This window comes from Candida tropicalis (genome assembly GCF_000006335.3).
Source record: "Candida tropicalis MYA-3404 genomic scaffold supercont3.3, whole genome shotgun sequence".
In the NCBI taxonomy this organism is placed as follows: domain Eukaryota; kingdom Fungi; phylum Ascomycota; class Pichiomycetes; order Serinales; family Debaryomycetaceae; genus Candida; species Candida tropicalis.
The window spans coordinates 1,559,098-1,582,470 of record NW_003020055.1 but is presented as its reverse complement, the minus strand read 5'-3'; the positions used below and the strand labels follow the sequence as shown (position 1 = coordinate 1,582,470).

The window sequence follows — 23,373 nt, the reverse complement described above, 5'->3', positions numbered from 1 at the left end:
CAGGAGGATTTTTGAATTTATTGGGAAATGGTGATTCTTCAAGTATATCACCACGTGAAATCCATGTAAATAAAGATATTGATACAAAATTACATTTATGGCAAGCAATTAAAAATGTATTCAAATGATATTTTACTTTAAACTAAAAAATAATCTATAAATTATATAGGAGAATGTAATGACTAAAAATGGAATGAATTTAGATAATTCAGGTATTTTAATACTTGTCAGTTTAGTTGATGCTGATTCTTGTAAATTTTTGTAAAATTCTTTACTGGTTTCATCTCTTGAAAAATTATTCAATACTCTATTATATCCATTTTCACCAAGTTTCTGTTTGATAGATTTATCAGTATCATTATAATATTTAATCATAATCTTAGCCCATTTTTCATAATCTCCAGGAGAGGTGAATCCTGTAGCTTTAGTTATATTTTCACCATCATAATTAACAACAGTTTCCAAAGGACCTCCAAAATTGATTGCCAATACCGGAGTTTTATACAACATACTTTCAACTGGAACAATACCAAAATGTTCTCTTCCTGGAGTATACAATAACAATTCGGCATTTTTCAATAATGAAGTTTTCAATGAACTTTTAATTGAAGGTAAAAATAATACGTCAGTAGAAGGTGGCATTACAATTAATTTACCTCTAATGGTGAAGTTTGTTAATTTTAAATTATCACATAATGAACACAATTCTTTTAAATATTCAACATTTTCTAAAACTCTTGCATCATATCCACCAGCAATAACTAATCTTGGTTTACCAGGTATTAATTTCTTCAGTTTTGCAAATGCTTGAATAGCCAATTCAATATTTTTAGCTCTTTCAAATCTATTAATTGATAAGAAATATCGAGAATCTTTAAAAAATTTCAAAACTTCTTCATCACTTGATTCATCGTTAATAATTTCGGTATCAACACATGGATAAATTACACCAGGATTAATATTATTCAATCTTTTAAAAGTATCATGAAATATTTGTTTAGTAAAATTTGAATTAACAACAATTTGATCACTCCATCCAGTTGTCCATTCTTCAATGAAATCAAATGGTACACGATATAAACTTTTAATAAAACTTGATCTTTTAGTTAATAATTGATCAGGAAAATGACAATAAAACAAAACTCGACATTGTGGAGAACTAAATAAACTTAATAATGGAACACAGAAAGATAATTGATCAACTATGAAAAAATCATATTCTTTAATTTTACCAGATATAATCAATGTTAAAACTAAATAAAATTGTCTAAATATGGCAAATAAAATATGAAATTTCTTAAATACATTAGTTGGTAAGAAATCTCCATGAACGGATACTTTTAATTGACCTGAACTAACTTCTTCAAAACAATGAGTTAAATCACAATGTGATGTATAAATAATGATATCATTATCTAAATCTTGTAATCCAACAGCTGCATCAACAACTAATCTTTCTGCACCTCCAATTCCTAAATCTGGATGAACAAATGCTATCTTGTATGATTTCTTTGACATGTCAGTAACAATAAATCTAGGGAGGGGGGGTAGATCAATCTATCAAACTGGAATTAACACTGGTGAATGATGAGTAATGGGTTGTTGTAGCTGTTGTTTCCTATTTATTGTCGTTGGTTGTTATTTTTTTTTTAATTCTTTGCTCGCATCGTGATTCATTGACACAGCAAAAAAATTATGAACCACGATGTCACGCGGATGAGTTCGTGCTAGGGCTTACTTGACGACGACGGAAGTGATTGAATTTTATACGCGTCTCGCGTCTAATACTCGCCACAGTTCGGTGGTGGTGGTGGTGGTGGTGGTAGTGGTATAATTTGCACCCAATTTATTTGTGGTCAACAATTGACAATATATATCCACGTAAATTATTAGTTTAATCTTATATATATATATATATGTAATCACTCATTATACTATTAAGGAGGATTGACAAACTTCATGGAGATTTTTGGACAATCTTTACCCAACTTTGCTCGATGAGTATCAACAATCTTTTTCCAATATTCAACTCTCCAATTAAAATAAGTTTTAAAATTAAATTCAACCAATGTTTTTATTTGTAAAATCAATTGAATGTCATCTGAATGAAGTTTACCTATATTTAATGTGAAATATTTCAAAGCAACCAATTTTGAAACAATTTTTTTCCAATTTGGTATACGATAACCAGGATATAAAAAATCTATAGTCAATTTAGTCAATTTTTTAAAATTAAATAAATTATTTAAACTTCTTGAACCTCGATATAAATAATAAGTTTTCAAATGTAATCTTGAAAATTGATAATTTTTAAAACATGAATTTTGTTCCATACTTTTAATAGTAAATTGAAAATTTGTATTTTTAATTCTTTTAAAAAAATCTTGTTGAGCATCATCTTGACATTTATTAAAATCATGAATTTTACGTTTATATTCTTTAATTATTATTGAATATTGATTTAATAAGAAATCCTCCTGTAAATCATTCAATTTTGGAATTCTATTCCAATCATCAATATCAGCTTTAGTTTTATTTTGATTTTTATACCGAACAATAAATGGAAATAAAAATAATGGAATTTGCCAATCATCTTTATTTAATTCAATACAACTAAATTGAAAAATTTCTAAAAATCTAATATTAATCTTTTTTGAAATAATCAATTCTTCAAAAATTTTAAAATTTAATCTAGTTTCATCTAAATTGTTTGGAAACCAATCAATATAAATAATTCTTGTACCAGGTATAAATAATTCATCTTCTAAAAATCGAATTTTTGAAATATTAATCAGAAAGAAAAGTACTAAATAAAAATCAGGTACAAATGATAATAATTCAAGTATAATTTCATTTGGAAATCGAAATAAAAATTTAGTAATTAATACATTTTTAAACCGAATTTCATTAATATCTGTTTCAAGAATATATTCAATAAATGGAGACAATGATTGATCCGTTGATGATTTTTGGGATTTATTCTTTAGTTTCTTTATCAAAAACATTACTCGTTTAGTGGTGCTGGTTAATAACAATAATGACACATTAGATGATAGTAATGGCTTTCCAGAAGAAGAATATATAGGGGGGAGGAGGAGAATGGATGGTGTATTTTATTTTTAGAAAATGACTTCGAAGGATTATCTGTTAATAATTCTTTCTTTAAAGATCTTCCAATTTCCCTAAAACGGCTGCAAAAAAAAGTTACTGTGAAATTTATAGTTTCCCATTTTTTTAAAGCTTACTACAAGTTCAAGATCTGTTAACAGTTATTGTATTATCACGTGAGCCTGGTCAGACTTAGAAAGTATATAAAGCAGGCAAGGGATACAAGTAAGGATTGGTAAATACTATTGAATGAATTTACACCTGGTGATTAAAGAGTGGTGGATATGAGTGGAGAACAGAAGATTCTAGAAACTAACGGAGGGCTTCCAACACATCATTATAATCACATACTACTTATCATTTTTATACCTTCCATTTACCAGACCCAATAACCTACTAGTCAACAAGTATTATCAACTATCAACTTTTATATCTTGAACCCTTTGCGACATTGTCGTGTGCATGTCGTGCAACTCATCATCATCTGCCAAAAAAGAAATTTTGATTTTAAAAGAACCACAATGAAAAAAAAAAATCAAAAAAAAAAAAATAGAACTTTTCTATAATATCCCGTTAGATCTTTCAATTGATTTTAGATTCAACAAGAAGACAACAATATTACCATGACTGCATCAGTAGACACAAAGACAGTTGAGGGACAAATCAATGATTTGAAAATCGACTCAACCGAATCATCAACTACAATTCCAAACAATGGCAAACAAGAATCAGATAATGAAGATGATGAAGTAGATGAATCTTCTACTACACAATTATCATCAACAGGTGATAAGAAAAAGAAGAAAAAGAAGAATAATAAAAAGAAAAAGAAAAAGATAGTTTCTATTGATTCATCTTATCCAGATGGTGTTTTCCCAGAAGGTCAATGGATGGAATACCCATTAGAAATCAATTCATATCGTACTACATCAGAAGAGAAACGTTATTTAGATAGACAAGAAAATAATAAATGGGAAGATTTTAGAAAAGGTGCTGAAATTCATAGAAGAGTTCGTCATAAAGCACAAAGTAGTATTAAACCAGGTATGTCAATGATTGAAATTGCTGATTTAATTGAAGATTCTGTTCGAAATTATGCTGCTGCTGATCATACTTTAAAAGCAGGTATTGGTTTTCCAACTGGTTTATCATTAAATCATGTTGCTGCTCATTATACTCCAAATACTGGTGATAAATTAGTATTAAATAAAGATGACATTATGAAGGTTGATATTGGTGTCCATGTTAATGGACGTATTTGTGATTCTGCATTTACCATGACTTTTAATGAAGAAGGTAAATATGATAAAATTATGGAAGCTGTTAGAGAAGCCACTTATACTGGTATTAAAGAAGCCGGTATTGATGTTAGATTAAACGATATTGGTGAAGCTATTCAAGAAGTTATGGAATCTTATGAAATGGAAGAAAATGGTAAGATTTTACCAATTAAATGTATTAAAAATTTGAATGGTCATAATATTGGTGATTATGTTATTCATTCCGGTAAAACTGTTCCTATTGTTGCCAACGGTGATATGACTAAAATGGAAGAAGGTGAAACTTTTGCTATCGAAACTTTTGGTTCTACTGGTAATGGTTATGTTTTGCCAGAAGGTGAATGCTCACATTATGCCATGAACACTGGTGTTGAACATTTGAAAGCTCCATCAGAAAGATCAAAGCAATTGTTACAAAACATTAAAGATAATTTCGGTACTTTACCATGGTGTCGTAGATATTTGGAAAGAGCTGGTGAAGAAAAATATTTGTTTGCATTGAATCAATTGGTTAGACATGGAATTGTTGAAGAATATCCACCAATTGTTGACAAGAGAGGAAGTTATACTGCTCAATATGAACACACTATTTTGTTGCATCCACATAAAAAAGAAGTTGTTACAAAAGGTGATGACTATTAGTTGTGCATGTGTAGATTTTATAGTTGTGTGTCTGTCTGTGATAGTCTTTTTTTGCAATAAGATCTATTCTAAATTCCGTGTCTTGCAGTAGTGATATGAAATTTGTGTGAAGTCGTTTTTGGCTGATAGCCTTAATTAAGATTTGATATTCAAATAATATGTCAAGATGTCGTGTACTTTGTGCGATTTCTCTTATTGTTGCAAGTACTCCCCTTTTTTTTTTCCCTGGATTTCTCAATTAAGTAATTTTTCAGTTTTAGGGTTGGCTGCCTGATAGTACCGAGGTCATGTGATTGACAACAGCAACGAAGAAGAAGAAGAGGATTTACTATATAACCATAAATCTAAAGTTATCTTTCTTACAGTTGAACGAATTATCAATGACTATTTCGGGATAGTCATTTAATTACTCGTATTATCATGATTACTTTGCCTCGTTGTAATAAAAGAGAATTTCTCTCGTTCGAATAGACAGGCGAATAATTTCAATGGTCCTCATTCCCGAGAGTTGGTCGTAGTGGTGGTTGTTAGCGATAATTACGATGATTGGATTGCCCAACATATGGGATTACTTTTTATCCTCATGTGTAAATTTGCGTGTAGATCTTTCTGTATCTATAGCAATGTCAAGCAAAGTGGAGTAGTAGTCAATGTGGATAATCCAACAATAAGTTTCATAAAAATTTCATGTGTCAATTTTATACTAAAACAAATACTCATACACCACCACCACTGAAAAAAAAAATTACCACATTGAGTTATAGGATCGTGCTATTATACTTCTAATCAATTTAAACTCTCTAATATCGTAGTTCATACTATAAATACCCCTCGACATGAAGTTATTTTTCATTGGGAGGAAATACTTTTTTGTTGGTTATCAATTCCTATCCTATTAGAAACTATTGTTATAACTTTGTTCTTATAGTTTAACCAAAAGGTATATCATTCACAGCATTCACTTTCGATCAACCTATTGCACTTCTCCACCGTAATACTTGATCTTACAACAAATCCATTCATTGTAACAACACTAAGTTTGACTATACTTCCAACTGAAATCCAGTGGCAGCAACGAGACAGACAACCAAACAAACAAGCTCACGCATTTTTCACACGCACAGCATTTTTTTCCCCTTCCTCTTCAATCAACAAAACCAAACGAAGACAGAGAAAAAAAAAGACAACAGAAAAATTTCATATCAAAAATTTACATCATATAATTTTTTTCTTCTTTCTTTTATCATCATAACATCAACAATCCCGTTTGATTTGCAAGTCAATTACAGATTATAGACAATGGAAGTTTCACCAAGCGTTTTAGAGTTCACTGGTATGTATTATTCGTCACTATCTCCAATTGATTCACTAAACTGAACGTGATTGGAATCAAAGCAATATTAGAGAGAAAAAAAAGTAGTTAAAAGGGGGTAGAATCTTGATCTCCCAATTAATAATGTACTTCAAATTTTTTTTACACATCGATCAACAATGTTTAACTAATGAACTAAAGAGTAAGAGATTGGACATGGTATTATCAAGTGGTTATTATTCAAGTATTGGTTTACCCTATGTAACCGAGTTATGACTAGTTTGATAATTTTTTTTTTTCTTAAATATTGCAACAGTGCCTCACGGTATGGCATTCTTCTTCTTTTTTTTTGAAGTACAAGTAAATACTAACATTCATTCTAGGTTCTTTTACCAAACAAACCACTGAATATTTGACTTTATCTAACCCAACAAACACACCTTTGGCTTTCAAAGTCAAGACCACAGCTCCAAAATTATATTGTGTTAGACCAAATGCTAGTATTGTCCAACCTGGTGATTCCGTCCAAATTTCTATTATTTTGCAAGGTTTTTCACAACCATTACCAGCAGACTACAAGTGTAAAGATAAATTCTTGTTAGTTTCTTTGCCAGCTCCAAATGTCATTGATCCAGCTAAAGTCGGTGATTCTTGGTCTCAATTAGAAGCTCAAAACAAATCACAAATGGTTTCCAAGAAATTGAGAGTTAACTACGTTATTGGTCCAGATAAGCCAGATACCAACAATGCTAATGTTAGCCAAGCTTCCGTTCAACAACAACAAGCTCCAGTGCAGCAATCTCCTGTTCAACAACAACCTCAATACAACCAACAACCATCTCAACAATCAATTCCTCAACAACAAAGCCATTCTAATGTTGGTGCTGGTGTTGGCGGTGCTGCTGTAGGTGCTGCCGCTGCTGGAGCCGCTGCTGTTGGATACAACCAACAACACAATGGCGATAGCTCATTTAACCAAGGTGCTAACAGATCTTTTGATACTTCTTCAATTAATGGTTATCCTCAACAACAACAACAACAGCAACCACCACAACAACAATTCCAACAAGGTGGTTACCAACAACAACAACAACCACCTCAACAACAACAATATCAACAAAGTGGTTACCAAGGTGCTGGCTATGGTGCTGGTGCTGGTGCTGCTCAAGCTGCTTCCCAACCATCCCCAGAAGTTCAACGTGAATTGGAAGCTTTGGCTAGACAAGTCCAAACTTTGTCTACTAAATTGGATCAAAATGAAAAGGCTGCTTCTAGAAATAGTGTTTCTAACTTGGTTTCTAGCAGTGATGAAGTTAATGGTGTTTCCTTGCCAGTTGCTTTAGTTTTAGTACTCATTGCTTTCCTCCTTGGTTGGTTAGTATTTTAAACAGGATAATTGTCTAAATACACTAAATTGAAGCAAGCAAGCAAACAAACAAACAAACAAGATGATGTCGTTTTTTTGATGATGAATAGTCTTTGTTAATAAAAATTGAAGTGACTGATTTGTGGAGAGAGAAATATATTCATCCCAAAATTAATAACAAAATTTTTTGATACACAGTTCTTTTTTTTTTTTTCTTTTCTTCTCTGGTTTTTATATATATAATTTACTTACTGTTATTATTATTATTATTATTATTATTATTATTATTATTATTAGTATTATTGTTGTTAATTCGATTGAATCGTTGTAGGTATTTGATAAATTGTTGATATTGATCTCTTTGATACTAGTTTGTGTAAGGCACGAAATTTTTGTTGTGTCATTCACACGACCTCGGATTTTAATTTTTTTTTTTTTTTTGTTGCTTTCAATAAATCACACCGAAATTGAAATTGAGTTTGTTGATCATCAAACACAGTCAAAGATAATTGAATCAACCTGAATTGTTAAAAACCAGATTAACTTTATATGGAACCAACAGATATTTCACAACCTGTTTAAACCTATTCATATTACAAAATTATCCTATCGTTTGCAATCTTTGAAATTTACCAAAACAAAAAAAAAACAGAATTTACTTTTATTAGTATTTATCTACTACATAGCCAGTTATACAAGAATTTGAAATCATGGGTAGAGCTACAATTAAATCAGGTACTATTAATTTATTAAACACAATTATAGGAGCAGGGATCCTTGCTATGCCATATGGATTGAAATCTAATGGTTTATTATTAGGATGCATATTAATTGTTTGGTCATCATTGACTTCATCAATGGGATTATATTTACAAAATAAAGTAGCCAAATATACTGATCAAAGAGGAGCAGTATCATATTTTAGTTTGGCACAATTGACATATCCTAATTTAAGTATTTTATTTGATAGTGCTATATCCATTAAATGTTTTGGTGTTGGAGTAAGTTATCTTGTTGTTATTGGAGATTTAATGCCAAAGATTATGGAAAGTATTAATGTTAAACCTGATCTGATTTTCATGGCTAGAAATTTTTGGATTACTATATTTATGGTTGTCATTGTTACACCATTGTCATATTTGAAAAAATTGGATTCTTTGAAATATACCAGTATTTTAGCATTATTTTCAGTGGTTTATTTGATTTGCTTAGTTATTGTTCATTTTTTCGTTAAAGATGTACCAGTTGAAGATAAAGTTATTGATTATATTGGTCCAATTTCAATTAAATCTACTTTAAGTTCATTTCCAATTTTTGTCTTTGCTTATACTTGTCATCAAAATATGTTTGCCATTATTAATGAACTTAAACCAAGTGATAAAGATGGATCACAAACTAGACAATCCAATTTAATCATTCGTAATTCAATCACTACTGCTTGTATATCATACTTGGTAGTTGGTATTTTTGGTTACTTAACATTTGGAAATTCCGTCAATGCCAACATTATCACCATGTATCCTAAGAATTCCATTTCTTCATTAATCGGAAGATTATGTATTGTTATTATGGTTAGTTTATCATTCCCATTACAATGTCATCCATGTAGAGGATCAATTAATCATGTTCTTCATTTCTTAACCCATGGTGTTCAAGATTCAAAAATGAGATCTGTTGAAGTTAGTCGTCAAGGTTATACAAGTTTAAGTTCAGATATTGAAAGTTTACAAAGCATTGGAGAAACTTCAAGTGTTCAAGATGAATCATTTATTTCAACTACTCCAATGGAAGGTGCTCAAGATACAGATGGTCATGATCCGATTATTGTTCCATTAACTACTAAAAAATTTTATATTATAACTACTGTTATTGTAATTGCTTCTTATCTTGTTGCCATCAGTGTTAAATCATTAGCTCATGTGTTGGCATTTGTTGGATCTACTGGTTCAACTTCAATTTCATTCATATTACCAGGTTTATTTGGTTATTTATTAATCAAACCAATAAATGGTGCCACTTCTTTGGATACTTTAGAGAAGTTTTGTAAATATGGTGGATTGGTTTTAGCAATTTGGGGTGTTTTAGTCATGATTGTATGTTTAAGTGCAACTATCTTCTTGGGTGCAACTCATTAGAGATTTTACGTACAATAATAGGGTAATATTAACTAAATAAATAAAGAATTTAGAAAATAAAATTATTAAATATAAAAAATGTATATAATTTTATTGAACTAATTGTAAAGAATGTAATGTTGGGAAAATATCAAGATCTTTTATTAGTTGATTTCTGAAATTTTCATGAATATTCTTTCGTTTTGATTTCCCTTGAAACTTAATTGATTGTTGATAAGTTAAAAGATCATTGATTTTTAAATTCCCTAATAATTGTAATTCATAACCATCAGTGAAATTATAATAATTAATAACCAATTCAATTGAATCATCAGTAATTGATATTTCAATTGGATATTTCAAATTTGCATAATATAAATCAAAATCAATTTTTTTCAAACATGACCAAAATTGTGAAAATTTCTTAAATTGGTCAGTTATTTTATCATTTGGATTTATTGGGAAATTTACAGCTGATTGCATTAATATTTGATTTTTGAAATTATTGGCTTCTATGGTATAATTAATATTATTATAAGCAAAATCAAATTCAACCAATAATGATTTATCAAACATAAATGTAATTTTAGAACCATCATGAGTTAATTCAGATAATTCTTGAATAGTTTTATATTTTTCAAATATGTTTCTCAATTCTTGATTATCTACTTCTTGAAAAGTTTGTAATTCTTGTAAATTTGATTGTAGTTCTGATTTCAGATCAATACTGGTATTCCATGATCCCTTGACGTCACTCAATTCTTCTTCTTTTTCAGTTCTATCAATATTGAAGTTAAGAATATCTTGTTTGGCTCGAGATACTTCATCCTTTAATTTCCTCAATTCGGCCACAGGTACACTATCTCCTTCGGTTGGTGAACTTATCAATTCATTGAATTTCTTTTGTAATTGAATCAAGTTCTGTCTAGCCATATCATACATTTCATTGACTTGTTCAATGGCTGATGTTAGCCTTTTCTTGTCTGATTCCATGTTTTCAATATCAACATCTAATTGACTAATCAAACTTTCAATTAATTGACTTCTCCAACTATACCAAGTTTTTTTACTTTGTAATCTAGCGTAATCACGTATCAACTGAAGTTTAATATTAGTCAACAACTTATCCTTTTCATCCAATTTGTAATATTTCTTAAACAATGCAGGGTTATTGATTTCGATGTTTTTCTCGAAATCTCCATAAATTTCTCGACCATTAATGATATTCTTGTTCAACTCTTGACAACAAAATTCATATAATTCTAATAATCCTAATTGTGGTCGAGATTTAATATAGTCCTCCATAGTAGGTACTTCTGTTGTTCCAGTCATACTTGATCGAGTAATACTAGTAATATCCAATTCTAAATCGTCATAAAATTGCACTCCAATATCATTGAAAAAGTCGGATAAAGTAACTGGTACATAATTGGCATCTTCTTCATCCTCATAATAATCTCCTTCTTCTTGTATTTGATCATCTTCATCCTGGGTGATTTCTGCGAGTGGTATGGTAGTTGTGACTACTTGTTCAATATGAGATGTATCTTCTGTGATTGAGTTTTGAGAAATATCCATAGCTTGTGATGGTTCAATGGAATTGTCTGATTTGACAAATTGTTCATTCTGTGATGACATAACCTCATCTACAGGATGTTCCTTGTCAATTTGAACTCTAGAAGTGGTAAGTTCCATCGTTGACTCTTCTTCATCAGTTTGACTTACTTGTTTCATAGAATTTGGGTTTTCACTTGGTGGTACAATCCTTATATGTAATGGTTGAGTAAGATCCATCGGTATTTCCTGATCATCTTCCTTTTGCTCTAGGATATTAGTAGCACCTTCTTTTTCATCTTCTTGTACCTTTTTGTCAACACCACTAGCTTGTTCAAAACTACCAGTTTCAGCCGCTGTTGGCTGCTGTAGAGCCACAGATTCGTTAACTTGCTTTGGAATTGCTTGAGTTAATTCCATTGGTTCTTCTTCTTCCTCCTCTTGCCCTTCATCATTAGTCTCAAAATCAGCTTCAGTAACTGTTTTTGGTGTGGTTTGTGTTAAATCCATTGGCTGGCTATTCTCTGGTATATTTTCAACTGGTACATCAACTTTCTTTGGAAATGCTGTCGTCAATTGCATTTCATCATCATCATCTTCATGATCACCTTCTTCTTCTTCTTCATGATCCTCTGTTTGTGATTTTTGAACATAATTCGGAACAGATTGTGTTAATTCCATTGAACCTTCTTCATCTGCATCCAGTGACGAGTCATGTTCTTCTTGATTGGATATACTTTCAACATTATCAACTTTAGACATACTTTCTTCATTTGATTCCTTGACAGTAGTAAGAGCTGTACCAGTAGCGGATTCTCGTAACAACTCCCTCCTTGGTTGAATAATAGTCAAATCCATAGCCATAGAAATCTCATTGTCATCAGTATAATTGGTCGGTTCATCAAGATTTATTTTCTTCACATCCACCAATGTCAAGTCCATATGCTCGGAAAGATCATTATGATGAAACAGTTGACTTTCAAGACCATCTCCTTCTTCAATAGCAACTTTATCTCCTGACTCTTCTATGTCTGGATTTCCATCATTTTCAATATCTCGCATGTCATTTTCTAATTCATCAGCCATCTCATCAATTTCTGAATCAGAATGACTATGTTCTTCTTCAGTTATATCTTTTAGTACTGGTTTTTCAATGGTATTACTCACCGTTTTAGGTAATGTCTGTGTCAACTCCATTGGTTGAGTATCATCTTCATTGTCGCCATCTTGACTATCAGGAACATTCTTCTCTGCAACTGGTTCAGATTTAAGTACCGGATCAGAAACCCAATTGGCTGGTTCCGCTAATATTGATTGTTTGATGAACTTGATACTATCATCTGAATCACCTTCATCAATAACTTGATCAGTTCCAGCGGGTACATCAAAAATTTGAAAACCAACTCCTACCTTCTCTGTACTAGCGGCTGCTTGTCTAGGAATAGTTCCAGTTAGTTCCATAGTTTGCTCATCATCTTGATCCTTTTCCATTCTTCTCATGGTCTCTCTAGCTTCTTTCAAGGTATCAGTTAAATCCATAGTTTTATCATCTTCTGATTCCACATCTTCTTGTACATGATTAACTCCTTCATCATCACTATCATCAACAATATCTCCAACAGCTTCAATGTTTCTATGTTCTGCTTCTTCTTCCTCTTCTTCAGAGCTATCACTGATCATTCTTGTTCCTCCTTCATCTTCACTATTACTACCACCATCTGTATCCAGAAATGATCCCTTGGATATCTCACCGAGTGATAGACGTCTTTCTTGACTAGACTGTATTTCATCGCCAGCAATAGTCTTACGTCGTTTATTATTTGGATTCTGAATATAATCAATCTTATGCAACGTTACTTCTCTTGCAAATGATACTCTTCTATTTGTTTGGGTTATACTCTGCGTTTGTGATTGAGATCGTAATTGAACAAACTGAGAACTACCCTCAATTGGTTGTGTGTGATTATCCTTTAATATACTCTTGGCCATTTTTAACTATGTAGACCTCTTCCCTCTAAGTACTAATTACTTCTATTACACTCCCCCTTGGTGGTTATATTGCTTTGTTTTGATTTCATGGCGTCGCGGCATCAACAAAATCAAGAAAGTCGTGTCCACAAACCCAATATCCTACACACAGCCAGGGTCGTTCCCCCGGTTCAAAATAAAAATTTCGCGTCTTCATTAACAATTTTTTTTTTGCGGGCGTGTTTATATAAATATTGAATCAAAACAAAAAATTTTGAACCAAAAAAACCATAAACAAATAGATTCTTTCTTTTGGTCAAAATAAGTCAAACGTCAAGATAAATATACCATGACTACTGCTATAGTTCCTGCTGGTAATGAGTCCACTAGATTTGCCAGTTCAATGAAGAGATTCACAGCTAATCATGCTTATAAAACTGGGGATTTACGTAAAAATAGATACAGTGTTTCTACTTTCAGTTCGTACCAAGTTCAAAGAAATTATTAATACTAGTGCGACAATTTAATTTATAGTAAGGGAGATTAATTGTTCATAGTAAATGGAGTCAAAATGTTCACACCAGCGGAAATAATACTTTCAAACTAGCTGCCCTTTTTTGTTCATACCATATATCATACATTTTCAGTATGAACAAATAGAGGTCATGTAATATGAACATTTTTTGCGCACTAGTATCAAAAATATTGACCGCCTTAATATGAACTTTTCTTTGCAAATAGTGCGAATAATTTTGACTCACTGATCTGAAAATTATGCTCAAACTAGCGCGAAATAAAACTGCAACGACTGTATTGCTATTTTCATCCATCAATGGATATGAACAAAATTTTAGAAACTGAAAATTTATATGCAGAAGAAGAAGATTGTATTGCTGAATTTATTGATTTAAGAATTGATAATGGTTGGGGTATTACTAAACATGAAGTTATAGCACTTGCTTGTCGTCTTGGCCGTAAAAGAAATCCAGAATTTGCTGTTGGTCGTGTTTGGTATGAAGCTTTTATGAAGAAATTTAAAAGATTTGCACTTAAAAGATCTAGACGTTCTATTATTTCAATTTTATTGGAAGGTGATATGGATGAATTACAAAATTGGAAAGAAGAAACTAAATTTAATCAACCTAAAGGATCAAAAAATAAAAAATCTAAACAAGATGAAGCAGCTGCAAAACCAAAGAAAAAGAAGCGTGCTCCTACTGAATTTGTCATGCAAAGAGAAAAACCAAAGAGAAAAACCAAGTCTCAATTAGCTGAAGGTAAATTAAAAATCAATCCAGATGATGATGAAAGTACAGTTCAAAGTAAAGTCATGCAAATGGGTGGAGCATTTGAAATTAGAAGAGCCGCTTGGAAATTGTTAAACCATCAAGATGATAAAATCAGAGAAGAAATCCTCAGACGTCTTGGTGAAGAAGATCAAAGTGTAAAGGAAGTTGAAAATCCATATATTGAAGATACAGGTGATGTTTATTCTAGTGCTGGTGAAGAGGATGATGAATAAAAAGCTTAAGTTTCTGTTGGTACTTAACTATAACAAGTCACTTTGTAGTTTGATGTTTGAATTTTTTGTATGTGGTTAAATTTTAACCAATATTTGTGTAGTGAGTTTATAAATAAATGAGTAGATGTGTATTACAGAAAATAAAACTATCTATGTAATCAATTCAATTGATTTTCTATTAATTCTCAAATCACCCGTGCTCAACATCTCATTCAGTAAACCTGTCTCTAGATCATATTCATTAATTGCTTCAAAATCGTTAAACTCATTAACCAACCCTTCGAATTTATCATTGACCAAGTTTGTCAAGATAAATCGATCAATGAACCCACACATAATTCCATCGTCTTTGAAAATCACAAGCTTGTTCAAGTTAAGTTTTTCAAATGCTTCAATAATCAATAATCCTGGTGTATCCTCATTGAATTTAAATGGAGATCGTGTTGGGATTATATCTAAATGAATAAAATCATTCAATTTACGCTCATAGTGTAGTTGGATGGATAATGCAGATGTAGGAAGATTTTCAACTTGGAATGAAATTGGAGTAGTTGAATCATCTAAATTGGATAATTTCGATAGAAGGTGCAATTTTGGAACATATCCGAGATATACAGGGTTTGAGTAGTTTATAATCATCGGGTACCCCTCATGACAGTCATCGTTGATAAAACTAGTTAAATTCAGCAATGTGTAATCACCATTTTCTGGGATTAAACAAAGACACTTGACTTGATTTAATGGCACCATCAATGATTTGACAGAAATGTCAGGTAACTTAGTCTTGATAGTACTTGTAGAATTCAGGAATGATATCAACCCAGTACCTTTTCCATGATTAACCAAATTCTGAGATTGTTGCAAATCGTAATCATCATCTTTCTGGTTAAAATTATTCTGTAACCAAGTATCATATATATTATTAGGACATAACCAATCATTGACAAATTTGGAAGTCATAACACCACACATAATGGGTAAGACATATGTAACTGCACCGGTCATTTCAAACATGATAACAACAACACACATGGTTAATTTAGTTATACCTGTCATGAAAGAAGCAGCTCCGATAACTGCATAGGAACTTGGGGAAACAACACATGATTGTTCAGTACATGTTGCTAAACTTTCCCAGTTGAATTTCAGTTGGAGAATCTGTGATAAAATACCCACAAATCTACCTGTAGTAGCACCCAAAACCAAACTTGGCATTAAAATACCTCCGGGCAAGTCAACACCAAATGTATAAGAAGTTAATAAGAATCCTTCTGTTACAATATACAACAATTTAACTAAAGTGAAATCATTTGATGAAGAACACATGAAATTGGTTGAGTTTAATGACGGCGTAGCATCTTTTGGACAGTCTTTGAACAACAAATTCAAATATGCAGTCAAAGGAAGTTTGGAAATTTCTAATGGGAAATTTAATATAGTTGTGATAAATGCAACAATTAAGATTTCCAAAATAGGTCCATATTTTGCATCGACTTTGAATAAATTACTCAAATAGTTTCTAACATTCTTTCTAAATTGGATGCTGGAAAATTTTGAATTCAACTTGATAAAATAATGACCATATAATCCACCTAAAACTCCCAACAATATAAACGGAATAATCTCCATAAACAACCAACTAAAATTACCAAAACTAACTTGGAACAAATCCTTTTCGTTGAAATTCTTTCCATCAGTGAAAACTTTAAACCCACTGACAGCAATAACTGCTATGGTAGCAGAAACAAACGAATTCCACATAATCCTTGTAGGCATGAAAAAACTCGGCATACTTTCCAAAACAAACAATACTCCACCAATTGGAGAGTCAAATGCAACAGAAATACCTGTGGCAGTAGCAGCACTAATCAATTCTCTTCGAATGGCTTCATTTCGACTGTTGTCCTTACTAGTGGCAAGATCATAAATGATGTTAAAGATACAACACGATACGTGAACTAACGGACCTTCTTTACCTAACCACAACCCAGAACTAACTACAAATATCAATGCTATGATTTTGTAGTATAATGTTGTTGCACTGAGATATTCTTTAATATTTAGGTTAAATCCAGCAATGATTAACTTGATTTCAGGGATACCGGATTGTCTAATCAAATAAACTCTATTGTATGTCAAATATGCTGCAGTTAATGAGAACCCCACGGCAAATATACAATAAATAGGATAGTTCACAAACATATTAGTAATAAAATTATCTGTTTTGAATAAAAAATTATCCCAATCATACCAGTCATCCAGAGGACAAGACAGATAAGGATTTAACAAACTCCAAGAATCTTCTTTGCTTAGACAAATTCCTTTCTTTAAATCATTCAAAGTTACTTGGATAAAGTCAATAAATGCTGCAATGTAACCCAAGACAATTGCTGCAAGTGTTACCACTATCCATTTATTAGCTAGGTAGAATGAGTGGTTTCTTGATATTTTTATGGATTCCTTGGGCCAATCTATGAATGTGTTTTCTTCATAAGTTGTAGAAGTAAGATCAGTTGTTTCATTGTGGTAAGTCTCTAATTGACTGCTCCCTCTATACGACAACACTGGTATTTCATCAATTGTATAGTCAAGAGCATATGACTCTCTCGTACTATTCTGGGAACCAAACGCATCCATTGCTTTTCTATATATGTTTGAGTCTGTTGGTGGATACAAGTGGTGTGGCTTAATCTTTTAGTTAGATAATGATGAGTGGGTGGAGAGAGAGAGAGAGAGAAAAGATTATCATCATCATCGACCCGTGGTGGTGGACGAACAAAGTTTTTGTTCCAAAAGCTCAGCTGGGAAATCCAAACAGAAAAAAAAAAAATTCGAAGAAGAAAAATTCTGCGAACAAAAAAAAAAAAAAAAAATTCAAAACAATATCAAGAAGTATTCCCTCCATCAAGGTCATAAATTATATACACCCAATTTACCAATCATGTCATTCTTAGGAAGTGCGGCAACTACTTCTACTACTTCAGCATCAAGTGCAGTTACAGGTCAAGAACTATTGAATGATATAACGATAAACAACCCTCCTGAAGACTCAATTGAAGATCTTTCATTCTCACCACAACAAGATTTATTAGCCGTCGCAAGTTGGGATAAAAAAGTCAGAATTTATGAAGTGGATTCAAATACAGGTAACAACATGGGTAGAGCCATGTATGAACATAATGCTCCAGTTTTCTCATCACGTTGGTCTTTGGATGGTACAAAAATCATCTCTGGTGGGGCAGACAACCAAGTGAAAATATTCGATTTAGCAACCCAACAAGCACAACAAATTGGTCAACATGATTCTGCTGTGAAATCAGTTAGATATGTTGAATGTGGACCTACTAATACACAAGTTGTTGCCTCCGGATCCTGGGATAAAACATTAAAATATTGGGACATGAGATCACCTCAGCCAGTTTCCACAATCAATTTACCAGAAAGAGTCTACTCCATGGATAGTTCACAGAAACTATTAGTTGTTGGATGTGCAGATCGTCATATTAGTATAATTGATTTAAATAACCCCCAACAAATCTTCAAGAGTTCGCAATCTCCTTTGAAATGGCAAACCAGAGTTGTTTCATGTTATCCACAGGCAAATGGTTTTGCTATTGGTTCAATTGAAGGTAGATGTGCTATACAATACATCACAGAAAATGAACAAAAGAAATTTGGTTTCTCATTCAAATGTCATAGAAAACAAGGTGGTGGTAGTTCCACTTCAACTGGTGGATTAAGAACTACCAGTTCAAGTTCTAATGAATCACAAGCTTTCTCAGTCAATGCTATTTCATTCCATCCAATATATGGTACATTCAGTACAGCTGGATCTGATGGTACATTCTGTTTCTGGGATAAAGATGCTAAACAAAGATTGAAAAGTTTCCCAGAATTGCCGGGTACTGTATCTGCAACTGCATTCAACAAGAATGGTACTATTTTTGCTTATGCGGTCAGTTATGATTGGTCTTTGGGGTACATGGGCAACAGACCAGATTATCCAAATATCATTAAATTACATGCTACTAAAGATGTTGAAATCAAACAAAAGAACAAGAGGTAAGAATGTGTATGATAGCGTAAGTAGAATTTGACAATAATAGAGAGCAACAACAAATAGTATCTAACTCTATATATTTATAATCCAAAAGAAACAAACTACCTATATATATATATATACTCCAGTCTAATCCCTATTCAACCAAAAGTTGAATCAATCTAGTTAATGAATCAACAAAAAATCTAGGAACCAATGCTTCTTCGTGTTCTTCTAAATGATGTGGTCTTTCCAATAATGACTTTAAATCGTCAAAACTAGTAACACCAGATAAAACCAACATGGTTCCATTCCCGCCGCCTAGCTTTGAATCGTTACCAAATTTAATATCTGAAGTTAATGTATCGCCAATCATAACTGTTGTCATTCTATCAAACCCAGTATTTTGTAAAATAGTCTCTGCTAATACAGTATCAGGTTTGCCAACATTTGTATATTTTCTTTCTGAACAGAAGGATAGATGTTCAACTAATGCTCCACCAGCAGGTAATGTTAAACCATATGATCCTGGATAGTTACGATCCCCATTGGTTCCAATAAATGGTAAACTCTTGTTATCATGCATCAAATATTGTAACGTAGTAGCACATCTAAGGAAATTGAAAGCAGTTGTTGAACCAGCAACTACGGCTCTGACTTCGGGATCAACAGTTAACAATGGATGTTTAGGATAAAATTCATCATTTAAAGCAGGATCACTACCACCAATTGGGAAATACCCTTCAATTCTTAATTCTTCTTCAATACCTTCATCTCCTAATACCCAAACTTTACTACCTGGATTAATACCTAAACGTTGTAACTCCAAAACAGCCGAATAACCCGTGGTGTATATTTGTTCTTGTCGAATGTTTAATCCTAATTCATGGAATTTCTTTAAATAGGATTCTCTTGATTTAGATGAATTATTAGTGACAAAGGCATAGTTCTTCTTATTCTCTTCTAAATAATTAAGAAAATCACCTACTCCAGGAATCAATGTTTCTGATAACCAGATAACTCCGTCACAATCTAATAAGAAGTTATCAAAGGTGGAAATAAAGATCTCAGCGTCTTCTTTGCTTTTGATATATGATGGATTTGGTTTAAATGTCATGATTATGATAATGATTTATAAAGATAACAGTTTGAAGGAAGGAAGGAAGGAAGAAAGGAAAGAAAAAGTGAACAATTAAAAATAAAATTTGAAAACAAGGAATGGTCGGGTTATTATCTATAAACACCATGTCAAATCATTACGCGGAAATTTAATTTGAACTTTTTTTTGGCGTGGCTGCGGATTTATGTCAAGATATAATAATAATAATAGTAATGATGGAAAATTGTCTGATCTGAGACATATGTCAAAAACCTCAGTAATTTCTTACTGTTTTGCTCTTAATATTTTGACTATCAGTATGTTCGAGACATCTACTACTACCAGCCGGGGTAGGGTATCTCAACTAAAGGCTTTGCGGTTTTTACGAGTGTACCTTGGTTACATCCTATAAATGTGCTGCGTCATGATTTCGAATACAAAAGAACGTGCATCATTAGTCCTTTTATAGGTATTATTAATTCTAAATTGAAATATACAGATTCTGCTGTTTCTTTCAACTGTAACTTCTCTGAAGTGCAGTGTAGACTTATTCCCGTGGCATTGAATCAAAATCGTACTTTTCGTTGATCCCGTAAATGCGTTAAATGAACCTAGCAGAAACACAAGAAACTAACCACCAGGATGCCTTCCATTGGCTAGAATGTTTTTTTGGGGGTTCCTTTTATTTATTGTTTTTGCCATATGGTTAACTAAAAACAAGTTTAATTTTACTTTGCCAAGAGTTTAATTTGCAATTAAACCCAAACTAATTTGCAATTTTGTCGGGAACCAATTGACATCGTTTGTTTAACGGGAAGTGAATTAATGAATTTGTAGTTGGGGGATTTTGTTGTTATTAGTAAAATATGTTTAAGATAATATCAGACAAAATGTGGGAACTCATAACCATGAGCGCAACTTATAATCTCGATTTCATTTTGCAATCACATTTGCAATCATGTTATTGGTTCTACTGGGGCATTCTGAGTTCCCAAATTCCGAAAATTTTCTGTAAATAATAAACTGTTCTAGCATGTGGTGTTTATACCATGAATTTGAGTTTTAGAGGTATTTGAAAACTCTGGTTATATCTTGATTAATATTGTAAGTATATAAAATCACCATTTTCCCACAAGTATTAACTTGAATTCCCCCTTTCTAATCTTCTCTCTCTTCCTATCTCCACCCCTTGACAATACTCAAAGAAATATAATGGTTTGTTTGAGTCATTTTATTATCATTGCTTTTTTTGCAACATTTTCAGTTGCTCATAATATGAAATTCAAAATCTATGGAGAATCAACAGTATATTGGGCGTGTATTTTTCAGACATTTACTACTGCTAAATTTTGTAGTAAAATGGGTGTCTATTCATGTATTTGTTCCAATCAGAATGGGTTAGCAACATTAGCTGGTTGTATGGCTTATCATAATAGAAATTCAACTAAAGTAATTAAAGCTGCCGAAGATAGTTGTTTCATTGATGGAGGTACGACTCTTTCTAAGAACTGGTTTGATGAATCTTACCAATACTACCTTGAACATGCTGTTGAATTAAGTGATATACCGAATTTTAATTTCAGTGTCCCCATTGATGTCCCACTTAAACTTAACACAACCATGATTCTATTGACTAAAGGTGCATATGATCAATATTTAGGCAACTTTGATAATTCGTTTTATTACGGGGCAGGTGCTTTGGGTTATTGGTTATTGGTAATGATAATTGAAGGCGTTGTAAATTGGACAAAATTTTTATTCCCTATGTTGGTTAATCGATTAACATTTGCTCCCATAACCTGGTGGAGAGAATATGTTTCCATGCCAGCAACATTTAGAAAAAGAAAGGCACAGCAGTGGCCGTTATTGAAATACTTTGATTGTTTGATACCATCAAGATACGAATCGTTAGTAATTCTTGGATTCTATGCTTATGTTATTGTAGTTCATTGTATTAAAATTCACTATGTTGAAGGGCTGGAGGTATTTGAAAGCAAATATGAGTTTCTAATTCGAGTTGTTGCCGATCGTACAGGGATAGTTGCAATTGTTATGATGCCATTGGTTTTCCTTTTTGGTGGTAGAAACAACTTTATGCAATGGATAACTGGTATGTCCTATAATCAGTTTATGACTTATCATCGTCATATATCTAGAGTAATGTTTGTATTAGTTGTTCTTCACTCGGTTGCATTCACCATTGAGGATCGTGATTATTATAGTCAATGGGCAGCTGAACCATATTTTTACTGGGGAATTATTGCTACAGTTGCAAGTGGATTGATAATGATTCAAACAATACTTTACTTTAGACGGAATTGCTATGAAATGTTTTTGTTCATTCACATAGTTATGGTTGCCATTTATATTGTTGGTACATGGATTCATGTTGATGATCTTGGTTACGTTTGGTTCTGTTATGCTAGTATTGCACCTTGGTGTTTTGATAGATTGATTAGAATTGTTAGGTTGTTGTGGTTTGGATTCCCCAGAGCCAAAGTTACCTTGATGACTAACGACACTATTAAAGTTGTTATCTCTAAACCACGGTACTGGTATTCTATTCCTGGTGGTTATATATTTATTTCTTTCTTCCGTGTTTCCTGTTTCTGGCAATCACATCCGTTTACAATTGTTGATTCACAAGATGGTAAGAATATTATTCTTTTCTGTAAAGTCAAAGGAGGTATGACACATGGGTTGTGTAAATATTTGGCTAAACAGCCAGGTCGGACTGCTTCTATTACTGTTGCCGTTGAAGGTCCATATGGCCATCCAACACCAGCTAGAGGAGCCGATACGACTGTGTATATTGCAGGTGGAAATGGTATCCCTGGTCTTTATTCTGAAGCTACATACATGGCAAGAAAAGTACTGCCGAACTCCAAGAAGATAATTAAATTGATTTGGATTGTTAAAGAGTACTCCTCGTTGATTTGGTTCTATGATGAACTTAAACAGTTGAAAGATACTAGCATACAGACTACCATTTATGTTACACGTTCAGAGGTGTCTACTAGTAGTGACGTTGATAAAAAATTAGACAACAAGGAATGTGAAGACGACGACAAAGAATCCATCAAGTTGAGATTGGCTCATATTCAGTTTAATGAAGGAAGGCCATCAATTGAAGATTTGATTGTTGATGAAATTCGTGAATCTCAGGGTTCAATCGCCTTTGTTACTTGTGGAAACCCAACAATGGTTGATGAAGTTCGTTATTTCACGAGCCATAATCTCAGTAATTTGGACCATAAAAGAGTTGATTTCTATGACCAATTACAAGTCTGGGCTTAGAATGGTGTTTTGTTGGTTGCTAGACTGTTGTAATATATACCAGTTTTGTATATCTTGACATTTGTAATAAGT

The 23,373-nt window shown here is 32.3% G+C and overlaps 11 protein-coding genes across 11 annotated transcripts; 6 read left to right on the top strand and 5 right to left on the bottom strand. All coding sequences in view use genetic code 12, as the record gives it.

Annotated features, from left to right (window-relative positions):
- Positions 1 to 132: 132 nt before the first annotated feature.
- On the bottom strand, positions 133 to 1,518 carry ALG2 (GDP-Man:Man(1)GlcNAc(2)-PP-dolichol alpha-1,3-mannosyltransferase; the record flags this gene model as incomplete). Its single annotated transcript, XM_002548405.1, has 1 exon — positions 133 to 1,518. One exon carries the CDS (start codon positions 1,516 to 1,518, stop codon positions 133 to 135), a length of 1,386 nt encoding a protein of 461 aa, XP_002548451.1.
- Positions 1,519 to 1,937: 419 nt separating this feature from the next.
- Positions 1,938 to 3,005, bottom strand: CTRG_02747 (uncharacterized protein; the record flags this gene model as incomplete). Its single annotated transcript, XM_002548404.1, has 1 exon — positions 1,938 to 3,005. One exon carries the CDS (start codon positions 3,003 to 3,005, stop codon positions 1,938 to 1,940), a length of 1,068 nt encoding a protein of 355 aa, XP_002548450.1.
- Positions 3,006 to 3,731: 726 nt separating this feature from the next.
- CTRG_02746 (methionine aminopeptidase) lies at positions 3,732 to 5,030 on the top strand (the record flags this gene model as incomplete). The annotated part of the gene is made up of 1 exon (XM_002548403.1): positions 3,732 to 5,030. One exon carries the CDS (start codon positions 3,732 to 3,734, stop codon positions 5,028 to 5,030), a length of 1,299 nt encoding a protein of 432 aa, XP_002548449.1.
- Positions 5,031 to 7,027: 1,997 nt separating this feature from the next.
- CTRG_02745 (phosphatidylinositol-binding protein) lies at positions 7,028 to 7,729 on the top strand (the record flags this gene model as incomplete). Its single annotated transcript, XM_002548402.1, has 1 exon — positions 7,028 to 7,729. The coding sequence occupies one exon, from the start codon at positions 7,028 to 7,030 to the stop codon at positions 7,727 to 7,729; it is 702 nt and encodes a 233-aa protein (XP_002548448.1).
- A 689-nt stretch (positions 7,730 to 8,418) lies between these two features.
- CTRG_02744 (aspartate/glutamate transporter) lies at positions 8,419 to 9,843 on the top strand (the record flags this gene model as incomplete). Its single annotated transcript, XM_002548401.1, has 1 exon — positions 8,419 to 9,843. The coding sequence occupies one exon, from the start codon at positions 8,419 to 8,421 to the stop codon at positions 9,841 to 9,843; it is 1,425 nt and encodes a 474-aa protein (XP_002548447.1).
- A 90-nt stretch (positions 9,844 to 9,933) lies between these two features.
- Positions 9,934 to 13,365, bottom strand: CTRG_02743 (uncharacterized protein; the record flags this gene model as incomplete). Its single annotated transcript, XM_002548400.1, has 1 exon — positions 9,934 to 13,365. The coding sequence occupies one exon, from the start codon at positions 13,363 to 13,365 to the stop codon at positions 9,934 to 9,936; it is 3,432 nt and encodes a 1,143-aa protein (XP_002548446.1).
- An 811-nt stretch (positions 13,366 to 14,176) lies between these two features.
- Positions 14,177 to 14,866, top strand: CTRG_02742 (uncharacterized protein; the record flags this gene model as incomplete). Its single annotated transcript, XM_002548399.1, has 1 exon — positions 14,177 to 14,866. One exon carries the CDS (start codon positions 14,177 to 14,179, stop codon positions 14,864 to 14,866), a length of 690 nt encoding a protein of 229 aa, XP_002548445.1.
- Positions 14,867 to 15,016: 150 nt separating this feature from the next.
- Positions 15,017 to 17,503, bottom strand: CTRG_02741 (uncharacterized protein; the record flags this gene model as incomplete). Its single annotated transcript, XM_002548398.1, has 1 exon — positions 15,017 to 17,503. One exon carries the CDS (start codon positions 17,501 to 17,503, stop codon positions 15,017 to 15,019), a length of 2,487 nt encoding a protein of 828 aa, XP_002548444.1.
- Positions 17,504 to 17,807: 304 nt separating this feature from the next.
- Positions 17,808 to 18,932, top strand: GLE2 (RNA export factor; the record flags this gene model as incomplete). Its single annotated transcript, XM_002548397.1, has 1 exon — positions 17,808 to 18,932. The coding sequence occupies one exon, from the start codon at positions 17,808 to 17,810 to the stop codon at positions 18,930 to 18,932; it is 1,125 nt and encodes a 374-aa protein (XP_002548443.1).
- Positions 18,933 to 19,062: 130 nt separating this feature from the next.
- CTRG_02739 (uncharacterized protein) lies at positions 19,063 to 20,022 on the bottom strand (the record flags this gene model as incomplete). Its single annotated transcript, XM_002548396.1, has 1 exon — positions 19,063 to 20,022. The coding sequence occupies one exon, from the start codon at positions 20,020 to 20,022 to the stop codon at positions 19,063 to 19,065; it is 960 nt and encodes a 319-aa protein (XP_002548442.1).
- Positions 20,023 to 21,216: 1,194 nt separating this feature from the next.
- Positions 21,217 to 23,301, top strand: CTRG_02738 (ferric reductase family protein; the record flags this gene model as incomplete). Its single annotated transcript, XM_002548395.1, has 1 exon — positions 21,217 to 23,301. One exon carries the CDS (start codon positions 21,217 to 21,219, stop codon positions 23,299 to 23,301), a length of 2,085 nt encoding a protein of 694 aa, XP_002548441.1.
- Positions 23,302 to 23,373: the final 72 nt, after the last annotated feature.